An 11,916-nucleotide genomic window follows, 5' to 3' on the forward strand; every position below is an offset into this window, starting at 1 on the left:
ACTGAATTACCTCTGAAGAATTCTTAAAATCATAAAAACATAATAGCCTTGAAAATGCCTTGCAGCTACTATACAGTCACACAACCTTCCAGTGGCAGATGCACAGATTTCTCACATCGTTTAGTGATTGCTGCCCACTCTGGAAAAAAAAGCACTCTCATGATGTGCAACTATGCTCAACTGAAACACATAACAAAATAACCAAACATAGTAACTCCCTTTTCTTTGTTCTTGACTGTGAAGTTGCATGTCTCAATTTAAATCTAAAATGAGCCACATGCTAAGTGAGCCTTTGAAAAGAGATTTTATTTACTGAGAAGTTTCTGTTCAAGTGCAATGTTAATAAACAACAGTGTAAAAAAAAAACCCACTTCAAAACAAGTATGGTATACCTCCATGCAACTTTATGTACTGGGGTATAGAGACTGTATATAGTTAAATGTCTCCACCACTAATTAACACTAATTAGTGTATTCACACACAAAGAAGAAACTTCCATGTCAAATGCAAAGTATGATATTGGGTACCACTTAAAGACATCATGCTACAGATTGGGTGATTTTATTATCTTCATTCTTATGATGTGTAGGCTTCATGTTAAGAAAGGTGGGTGCCAATTTGGGGTTTTATTTCTGATTTTCTTTAAAGGTATAGTTGTGTAGACCAGCATTGGTTTGGACAATGAAATAGCTCCAGCAACAGTATGAGTAGAGGCAGCATAAACAGAGGAGTTGAATGGTTTAGACTGAGAAAGGGCTCATTACCTCCGAACTTCTGAGACCCTGCCATGAGCCAGTGTAGACTGAGGAGCATGACTAGCTGTCACAGGTAATCAAGCAGCTCAGTGGTCTCATTGCATCCCCTTGTGGTTAGGTGGCTGCAAGAGCTGAGGATTGTCCACCCCCATGAGAACAAAGGGTTGAGTAGTAACTAAGTAGCTTTTCTGTTCTGAAGAGGTGATCAGACTGAATCTGGGGAACTTCGGAGGTGAAACAATTAACTTTTGCACAGTGTCAATCTGTGCATTTTCTAGACACGTGTCCATTTCTCACAGTTCCTGCCAAAGTGATTCTTCAACCTATGATACCCTAGAATTTCTCCCAGCACATTTTGCAGCCCACTGTAAAGACAGTGTAGAGGCCTATGAGTAAGTGTGTAGGAGGAATGTTTCCAACTACACTTTATCCCCATATTTCCAAACATAGCATGGATGGAGCAGCTCCTATTCACGCAGACTATTATTCAGAGTGGCTTTGTGTTGTCTGCAAAGAATGATCCCACTTTTAACAAACCAGTTAGCAGATCTCTCACAGTGAATGCATGGGATTTAAAAAGATAGAAATGTAACAATTTACACCAAGTTTCATGAATACTAATTTCACTTTAAATAAGAAAAAAAAAAAAAAAAGGAGGGAGTTTTGGAAGTTTGCTACATATTTTGAGTGGAATTTGTAGCTTGAATCTAACAATAAATTTATGGCACATACAGAATAATACTAATTTTTAAAAGTAAATATGAATCTCAAGCTGCATAATCTGAAAAGTCCTTGTGATATTTCCTAAGAGGAGACTGTTGCCTTGTGGGGCAGAACTGAGCCACTGTTTTCAAAAGTATTGCTTCAAAGTCTATAAAAATATCTTACAACAAACATTTTTCATCAGTCAGTAGCATATTCATAAAAACAGATATTTATTTAAAATTTCTCACAAGCAATGACTGAAATGACTACTTATAATGATTGTTTAAAAATGAATGAATAAACAACCTTCATAAGCTGCCACCTTTTGCAAAAGAAGTAAGTCTCACTGATGTTAATGAGTGAGCCTGCAGGAGCGAGCGCCCAGGTCCCTTGAGGCAGCTTTTCAGGCACTGTGAGTTAGCACAGCTCTCTGAAGTGCCATGAAGGGATTGATGGTGATTTACATCAACAAAAAAAAAACCAAAACTCTTTTCATGTTTATTTTTCACCCTGACCTTCCACAAGATCTAACCATGTCTGTCAGAAACAGAGAATCTTAATGGCTCATGTCCAGCTCTTGCTAGGAATTTGTTTTCTCATCCAACTGCAAATATCAGGTCATTGCTTTCTGCTCTTACTAACCACCACGCGCCACACTTTCACTGTTTAGGTGCCCAGTTTAATTCAATTCACCTTTGAATTTTGTATATCCAACTCTCCCTGGAGATTATTTATTCATCATAATATATATTGTAAACTATTTTTACTTAGTCATCTCTGTGAGAATGAGAGATGTGGAGTCAGATCAGTAACTGGAAGGAATCAAAAATCACATCCATACAAGAGAGACAATCAGATAAACAGCATATCTGGAAAACTGTAGCAAGAAGGTGCTCAGGTTTGCAATCTTGTACTTAAAAATACCATTTTGAGGCCCATTACTGGATTATAGGAATGTCACTCTAATATATCACAATGAATTGTTTCTCTCACAATTACTTCTGTTGTCCACCTAGCCAGGCCATAAACCAAGGTCTCCTTCCTAAAATATCCTTACATTTAATATTTTTCTTTTGATATTTGAAATTAATGAAACCTGTTGACTATGAATAGATTGTACAGAGAAATCCTTTTTTACTAATATTCAAGCTGTACAAAAACATGCTTGCCCAGACCTGCTGACAAACTATCCACTACCCTTTCTTTCCCGCAGGACGGGGCTTTGCAGATGCTACTTGGACTGCAGAGGGATTTTCACTTTTCTTTCCTCTCTGCTCACAGTCCCAGAAAGCGCATCCACAGGCAGCAAAGCCAGCAGCTAATCTAGCAATCCTTGCCGGTAGTGGCTGTTTTGCCAGCAGCCTTCCGTGGTGGTAGTGGCTGTATGTGTAAGACCTGCGCATCGGCCCCCCAGGGGCAGTCTCCGGACTACACCACGGCGCCGCCAGCGCCTCTGCCACCTCCGAGTCTAGATGCTCGCATCTGTTAACTTTTATTTGGAAATACACGAACCACTCTGTATGAGAACGAGGACGGGAGACGGGACTACCGGGAAGACGCACGATTTCTTGCAGGCTTTCCTGCGCTGCTGAAACCCCTCCCGTTGTCCGCAACCGCGGCGGCTCCCGGGCGTACTCCTCTGCGCCAGGGAAATAACCCCCACCCTCAGCACTTTCTTCTCTTCACCTGACGGGGTCCCCGGGGCAGAGGCCGGTGCTCTCTCGGAGAGTCTGCCGGTTCTCCCGGGGTCCCAGTGGGTAACCCAGCACCGGTGCATCTCTGTGGAGCCCCCGCGGAGGGCGCAGAGCGCCGGGGCCGGCCGAGGGAGCTAGGGAGCTCTCGGGGAAGGTTGTGGGCTGCCTGATACCTACCTTCTGTGTGGACGGCGGAGACATAGGTCCAGTTGTATCGTTTGACGATGTCGAGCATAGCCCTGGCTTGCAGGGTGTCAGAGGGGACCACCCTGAGGAAGTATTTGTACAGCGTTTTGTCGCTCAGGTCGATGCTGGTGGCAGAGTAAGCGATCTGGGGGATGTCAAAGAGCTGGAGTAGATTTTGGACTTGGATAGCGACCGAGCTGGAGCCAGGGCCGATGACCCCCGCGATGGGCTTTTTCACTCTGCTCGGGGGCTGGGGCTGAGAGTCGGAGATGCAGCGGGTGCCCCCGTCCCTGTCGTCCCTGATGGAGATGAGGGAGTCCCGTATGAACTCGATGCTCTGCTCCAGGGCCACAGAGGAGTGCCAGCAGGAATCTCGGATCTCACTGCCCAGGGTAATGTTAGGTAGCAGGACAGGGTCGGCGTTAATTTTATCCAAAGTGTGAAACATGGCTTCGACTCTCTGGATTCCGTATTGCTCCCGGATTTCCCCACACTTCCTCTCAGGCACTTTCTCAGCCGGGGGCTGGTGATGGACAGAGAAGAGGGCGCCGATAATGACATCCCCGTCCATCCGAGCCACCGACCGCTGCGAGGAGCCTGCGGAGAGAAGCACCTTCCTCCCGGCACTCTTGGGCAGCACATCCATCTCCAGGAGCAGAGCAGGGAAAAAGACCAGCAGCACGCCAATCATTTTGTTGCACGATGTCATCCAGACCCAGGTTACGAATTTCATGGGCTCCTCTTGCCTGCACATGGTTTAAGGACATGAAGGAAATTACATCCACTTCCCCCGTCCAATGCTCAAGTTGTTCCAAATACCATCACAGCAAAGTCTTACAGCATTGCTCTCGCAGGTGACAAGGCAGCTGTCATACTAGTGACTTTTAACCTGGTGATAGAGAAAAAGGAAATAAACAAGCCAATCAGGAAATAGATATCAAACCAGAGCTCAGTAAAGCAGTCCAGTCAATAATCAGGGAAATTTGCTTCATGAGCCTCCCAATAGGAAGTTTCAAGAGGGATTTAAATATGTCTTCATTTGCCTTGACATAAGATCAGTCATACTCACATATGTTCAGTTTATATAATCCTTTTCCTGTCTACCTTTCCCTCTGCCCACGGGAAGTTTTGAAAGTTTCACCAGGTACTTAGCTCATGGGAGAAGCGTCCTAGCTTGGCCCCAGCGGCCCCAGACCTGAAAGAGGGCTGACAAGTAATTTTCTTCTTGCCTTCTGACTACCTTCTTTCTCAGCTCAGGAATTTCATTTCCCAATACAGAAAGGAGGTTGAGAAGAGAGGGTGAACTACCTGTCCTGCCGGCGACGAGAAATGTCATTTAAAGGTCAGCGAAGGTAGGCAGAAAGGAACCAGTTTACTGTTCTGATTAACTTTTCCGTGTGTAGAGGGCAAAACTCTAATTCAGCCAGGGTCACACATGTAAGCGGGTGAAAATACATATTAGTTACTAAGGCAACCGCGGGCGAAGTCCTTGATGTACCTTACCGGCACGCCTGCCTTGTATGCAGGCTTCGGGAGGGGAACGGCGGCGAGCCTAGCCTTGGAGGCTAGAAACGCAGTTTGGAAGGGGGGCAGGCGGCGCGGCTGCAACGCCGCCAGAGACGCGGGAGTGCAGCGAGGCCGGTCCGGTCCCTGTTGCACCGCGGCCCCGTCAGCACTCGGGACAGCTCCTGGCCGCCGCCCCTGCCCGCCCCAACCCAGGCCCTTTGTCCCTCCGCTCCGTCGGACCCCGCTTTCAGCAGCTCGCTGCCCGGCTGTCCTGTCAACCCCTCTGTGGTGGTGACCCCTGTCCCGCTGTCCCGACCTCGTCACTGCTGGCTTGGCTGCCCGCAGGCACCGCTGGGCGCTTCCCCGCAAACTTCTGCCTTCTGCCCGGGGCCGCTGCGGCGGTTTCTCCGCACGCACACTCGCACACAGGCTCGCACACTCTCACTCACACACACACCCCGACGCCCGGAGACCAGCCGCGGCACACACAGCCCCAGACTGGCCGCCGTCCCTAGTCCATTCCCGGCGGCGGTCAAGGCAGCCGGGGCCGCGGCGGGGCTGGCCGCCGAGAGGTGCAGTGAGCTGGAGACAGTCAAGCGGACGGCGATGCTACGAGCAGAGCCGCTGTCCTGGCTGTGTCTCCGCACACGCAGGCAAGCACAGCCGCCTGGAGTAGGCTCTCCCATGCAGCCGCTGAGCCCGTCTCCCCAGGGCCTTTTGCCTGCCCCGCCTGCCCCACAGGCACCCCCACAGCTGAGCCCCGCGGTCCGTTTGGAGGGCTACCCCCGAGACGTACCTGGCCGGGTGCGGCAGTAGCTCTCAGCCTGCTCAGAGCAGGCATTGGCGGCTCTCCGGCCGCCCCGAGCTGGCGCGCTGGCGGCGGGGCGACGGCTGTGGGCTGGGCGCTGGTGCCCTCTGTCTTCAGCACCGCTCCACCGCAAGGAAAAAAACAGGTCATCCTGGGCTCATCCATTATCTCATACTGAAGGATCAGTCATTTTCTCCCCCTCCTTAATTTCTTCGGCTATTGTCTTGTAAGCGAGCAAGCAATCATCACCCGGAGCACGCTGCGGCTGCAGGGAGGTGTTTGTTCTCACCTCCCTCGTCTCTTAATTCATTATCTTCTTGCCCCAATTAACAAGGGGGAGAGCAAAAGCAAGAGATAGCTGCTGGAAGGGGCCTCAGACTATGCTCGTGAGACCCGAGATAGTGAAATGTGACGCTTTCTCTATTAAAATATTATATACATATATTAAAAACCATGCAAACAAACAAAACCACCCCACAAACGCTGCAACAAGATAAATCACCTGTAAGGATAAAGGCATTGAGATTACAGTTTTCAGGTCAAGATGAATCTAAATGAAGCATGTGAGAGGCATGTCAGATTAAAATAAAACCAAATTGAATAATCATAATTCAGACGACCTGCTTGCATTCCTAACACAGGTCTCGGGTGTTTTACTCGACTGTATGAAAGTTAAAGTTAGATTACCTCCCCACTGGGACCTCTATAGATATTTGCCCTACTTTTGAAAGAAAGAGGCAAGGACAAACATTTAACTATTGCTCATTCAGTGAAGGGTTTGCAGTGAATGCTGCCTCAGGGGTGCCTTTGCCCTGTGACAATATTTGTGCCTTTTTTAACTGTCATACTGCTAGTTGTTTGCCTGTGTTGTATATTTATCCTCATGGAACACTCAGCCCAGGGCTGAGGATGGAGGGGGTGCCTGTCCTCTGCTACTGGTCATGAAGCTCTCCTGGAGCCCTGCAGACCCAGTTCATGGCAGCACTGACAAGCAGCAGACCTGGAGGGGACCTGCAGGATCATCCAGATGTGTACATGAGGGGAGAACAAATTCCCCTTCATCCATGTTTTAGTAATTAAACTTTAGTCTCTACCCTTGACACAACAAACCTGCAATATGTCAGCAAATGATCCCATGGTTAAGGGAAAAGTTTGTTCCACTGGCAGAGGAAGCATTTGAAAATGCTCACATTCGTTCCTCCCAGCATTTAACACCCTGAAGCCTTCATCCCCTCCAACCTGGCACCCACAGGCAGCAAGTCTTTCTGCTGAGGCTCATGCATGGCTGTCACACAGAGCTGCTCTGCCTCCTGTGATGGTCTGAGTTTTGCTGGGATTGGAGAGCAGGTCCGCAGGTCCTGATGTCCAGCCATGACCTCAACTGCTGCATGTCCACTCCCTGCTGCAGCAGATGGGAGTAAGTGAGAGCTGGCATAGGTCTGGGACTCATGAAAAGACCCAGGATGTCAGGAGGCTTTTGGAAGAAGGGCAAGAGAAAGAGAGCAATGGGACTACCAGGGCTTCAATCTTCCCCAGTGATCACAGTGGAAACAAAGACTTCCCCCATAGGGAAATAGCACCCCAAAGAGGCCACAGTCACTCTGCTGCCTTCTGCCCCTGCCCTCTATAACATGATCCTGCTCTCACCACAGATCTAACAGTTCTTGCCTCAGAAACAGCCCATGACTGCATTTTTTGCAGAGATACAGCCTTCATCAGACAAGCAGAGCACCAGGGCAAGAATAAAGCAGGGGCTGGAGCTGGCTTGCAAGCAATGTTTACTTTCCATGGGAAAGTACCTCATGTTAAACATTTTTCCTTCCTGGAATGGAGGAAAAGTGAACAATTTTCAGTCTCCCATGAAGCACAATTTAAAAATCACTTGGAGGTTGATTGAAATATTCTATTTTGATGGCATCAAAAGTGTTTTGTTCTATTTCCCATTATTTTTACTTCAGACAAAATCAATCATCAGCTAAAAATGGAAGTTTTGTTCCAGTATTTCTTCAAAAGACTTTTTTTCTGCAACAGGCACACTCCAGTTAAACATTTCCATTTTATCAAAAATTACCTCTTTCATCAGAAAAACTTCAATTGCTAAAGTTCTGGTCAGCTTTTATGAGAGAGGCCAGTGTATTGTAGAAAACAATTTGAAGGCAGGGGTAGTTTGGAGTAGCAAAGATCGAAGCTTGGAAAGCTGTTTTACTGAGATCCCACTTTTTATTTTCCCATAGTGGGGAGTTTGGCGTAACTCCCTCCTCTACTTCCTGCCAAGACAGAAAAGTCATATTTGCTGTCTCGTTGTGCAAACTCTCCATTTAAACCTAAAATCTGTGTGGATGAATGCTGCTAAAACGATACATTTTTTTTCTGCCTTGGAAACAAGTAGAAACCTCATGTGTCTGAAGTCAGATAAAACATGAACCAGCTATTCTACAAATTATTAGTAGTCCTTTCTATTCTGCTCACTCAGATGCCTTTCTCTCATGATTTACGAAAGGCAATTACCATACAAAACCAGTGTGCATGCAGTGCATGCATAGGTAGTCTTCTGTAGTAGGTACTAAAATGTTTGCTCATGAACTAGGATTTAGAGTCATCTCATCCTCTAGCAGGCTCACTCAGTCAAAACAGGGGGGTAAATCTTCCAATATATTCAATATATTTGCTCATTTTCTCACAGCAATACAAATGTTTCTCATAGATTTTAATCTAAAACACGTGCCAGCTACAATGTTGTTCTCACCTCCTTTCTTGTATTTAAGCTTTTAGGTCACCCTATCTGTTTAGAAGCAAGCAGTATTTGTAACAGTTTTGATTACTTACACTTACTTGTGGCAACTGCTAGGAAATGAACATTAATGGATCTATGTCAGTATATATGGAGCTTCATAAAAGTCTGATTCTCAGCTGTTCCTTATATTAGTAGATCCAATAAAATTAAATAGGATTAGCCCATGAAATCTGGGGCTTACTTTGGCAAACTCAGAAACCAGCAGTAGCTTGTACACACACATATGATTATATGGGCTTACTCTTCTCTGCCCTTTTTCTGACAGGCATAGACAGCCCTTGACCAAAAGGATCCCCAGAAATTTGAAAGCTTCCATTTCTAGTCATCAAAAAGCCTCTCATGCCCTATCTCAGGCCACAGTATCTTGAGCCTATATTAACGGCTTAGGAAATTTCACTTCTTTTTAGAACAACCAAAATCTCTCCTCAGAGAGATTTAGTCAGGAGGGAACTATTTGTCTGGTTATGATGTCTTTCAATGTCTTTCAAATAACTGTGAGATACAAATCAATGCAAAACTCAGCATTCAGGGATGTCTTGTAAATTTTTTACACTCTCTCAGGTTTATAAACTGCATGAAGTGTTGAACAGACTAGATTTATTCTGACATTCAGCAGTTTCCATCTCTGGCTAGCAGAACTGTTAATAACTAAGACTAATTCCATATTTTCAAAGAAGTAACTGATTGCTTTTATAACACTATATTAAAAGCTTCTTGGCAGAAGTGCTTTGTGACAACTGCTAAGGAGAGAGACAAGAAGAGATTGCTCCAGGCTCTGGCCTCTCCTCAAGGGAAAATTACCTCACAAATGGCTTCTTCAACACAAATCCATACTGTCCAAGCAATGGCATGCAACATCTGAAAGCACCTGCTTTCTCTCCAGTGCAAAAGAGCACACACATCAAATCACGGAGATTTCCTTGCATTTGCTGTTGTGAAACTGAATGACAAATTTTGGTTCACTAATGTCTGTAGAGACTCTCCCAAAGAGTGAAAAAGAAGTCAGTCAAATGTCTCCTTTGCTAAACAATGCGACTATTTGGTCAAACATTCCATTTCTGTGTTTATTTATTTATTAACTGAAAAAAAATGTACTTAGGGTGCCCTCTAGGCCAAAATGCTCCACAATATTTACAACATGCTCTTACACACACCAATTCTATCCAGCTCAATTAATTTTGATAAAACTCCCTTGCCCTGAAATCACCTGATTTCCCTGAAATCATCTGCTAAGAAACAACCTGAGCAAATAGATAAATCTGTGTTGAGACTTGCATACTAACAAGCTTATATGCTACATCAGGCCAAAGAGAAAAGTGAGTATCAAAGTCAAACATCCACAATTTCCAAGCTTCAGACTCAATTTAACCACAGACTTCTAATTTAATTTGGAAATGTCAGTCTGAATCACTCTGGCTGAACTTGCCAGACAGGGACTTACCTAAGTGTGAAAAAAGAAACAGTATCTTGGATATATGGGATTTAATACAGATTAACTAGATAGGTCTACTTCATTACACTCTAACTAACAGGACAATGAGTTTAGCTATAAGTCATTGTACCTTATAGAGAAAGATTTGGTACTCTGTAGGAAATACAGCAGCTAAAGCATCTGCTAGCTGGATTTTTACAGTGATTTTCAAGCACTGCTCTGTGTAAAGCCATGATCTGCAGGAATCCGGTTTTGTACCATAGAAAACTAGCAACACCTACATGTGGAAAGGAAGTCCTTCCCATGTAGCTGAGGGAATGGTATACCTACTCCCTCCTGACATCTCAGTCTTTAGGCTGGAGCTCTGGGTCTGTAATCTCTTACACTACAAATTTCAGTTACAAAGGAACAAATAACTCGGAATGTCAAACGACTGTACTATGAAGCAACACATCTCTGCACCTCTTAGAGGAAACCTGCAAGCATGTATCCACTTGGGAAATTTCCCCAATGACTACAGTAAGCACTGAATAAAATGGCTCTGTATTTACTGACCATTATTTGTATCCTTTCTTTGACTACATGTGACCCTTCTCTATATTTTGTAAAACAAAAAGAAGAGGGGAAAAATAGTATTAGCAATCCCAAATAGTTGAGACCAAAAAGGATAGCAGTTCTTCCAAAATTTTCCCAATGTTCCAAAATAGGAATACTTAAAATATAACTAAAAAAATCAATGGAAGTTTTACAAATATTAGTTTGGCAGTCAAACTACGTAGAACAAATATAAGACATTTTAAAGAACATTTTCAATGACTACCAAAAAACAAAACAAAACAAAAAATCCAACCAAACCCCCCAAACCAAACAAACAAACCCCCACAAATTAATGGATCAAAAGTGTAACTTGTGCTGAATACTACAGAATGTTACTTCTCTCATTCACAGTATGTTGCTCTTTGTGTAAGAGGACCATAGAATCACAGAATGGAATGGGTTGGAAGGGATCTCTGAGGATCATCTAGTCCAACCCTGCTGTTAAAGCATGTTTGCCAAGAGGAGGTTGCACTGGAGCACATCCAGAAGGATGTTGAAAGACTAAAGAGATGGGGACTTCGCAATGTCTCTGCAGTGATTTCATTTTCTACCTTGGACTTTTCACATGCATTTACACTTGTTGAGGATGGATGGAAAGGATGCCTTAAAATCACTGCCATGGTAATTTTTTCTTCATTTTGCTCTCCCTACAGATGGGTGCAAGCAAACCCAGAGGTGTCAGCTAGGGAACAGTTAGTTTTACAATCATGATTTCAGTATTTTATTCTAACTGTAGGCAGTATGACAGGATAGCATATCATTGCATAATTAAAATAATGAAAGGTGCATATTTCAAAGAAGTTTAAAAGAAAAGATGCATCTCAAAGTGGATCTGTAGTTTGAGATATGTTGAGCTGCAGAGATGGGTATGAGTGAGTTCAAGGGGAATGAATATAATGGCTTTGCCCTCTTTCATATTTTATTGGTCTTGCTGGGATTGCATAGTGTATAAGCACTATGGACTGTGCAAAGTGATCAAACAGGTGCATAGACCCGAGGAAACTTGTTCTCAATTCATAGTATGCTGAATGGGAGACAAAGAGGTATCAGCAATGCCTGCACCCTGTAAATACCTGTAGAAAAATACTGCACCCAGAAAAAGAGAGCAGCTATGTATTTTTACAATACCAATTACATATTATATTTGGTCTTTTCATGCTTTGGTTCCGAACCCTATGCTTCAGTCAAGAAAACATGACATGAAATACTAGGTAATTCTTTGCAATGCATAGTTAGTACTTAAAAGCAAAACATACAGAGTGAGAATTTGATACTCTGAAATGGCATGAGGATATGGCATATAAACATTGCTCCTTCAACTATTTGCAAATGGCTTGATGTATTTGTTCAAGAATTTGTATGTGCTCTGACATCTTTTGTACTATGATAAAACAAGAACAATATTTGAACACATACAATTCTTCTAAGTATTTATTTAT

The 11,916-nt window shown here is 44.2% G+C and overlaps 1 protein-coding gene across 1 annotated transcript in view; it reads right to left on the reverse strand.

The window, feature by feature from the left end:
- Window positions 1-4,063, reverse strand: part of GRM1 (glutamate metabotropic receptor 1) — a 194,772-nt gene extending 190,709 nt beyond the window's left edge. Inside the window, 1 exon segment of the mRNA XM_068152423.1 lies at window positions 3,332-4,063. Coding sequence (XP_068008524.1) covers window positions 3,332-4,049 — 718 coding nt within the window. The 5' untranslated portion in view covers window positions 4,050-4,063.
- Between the last annotated feature and the right edge of the window lie 7,853 nt (window positions 4,064-11,916).

Source organism: Melanerpes formicivorus, unplaced genomic scaffold (genome assembly GCF_026170545.1).
Source record: "Melanerpes formicivorus ecotype bairdi unplaced genomic scaffold, bMelFor1.0.p_v2 SCAF_2, whole genome shotgun sequence".
Classification (NCBI taxonomy): Eukaryota; Metazoa; Chordata; class Aves; order Piciformes; family Picidae; genus Melanerpes; species Melanerpes formicivorus.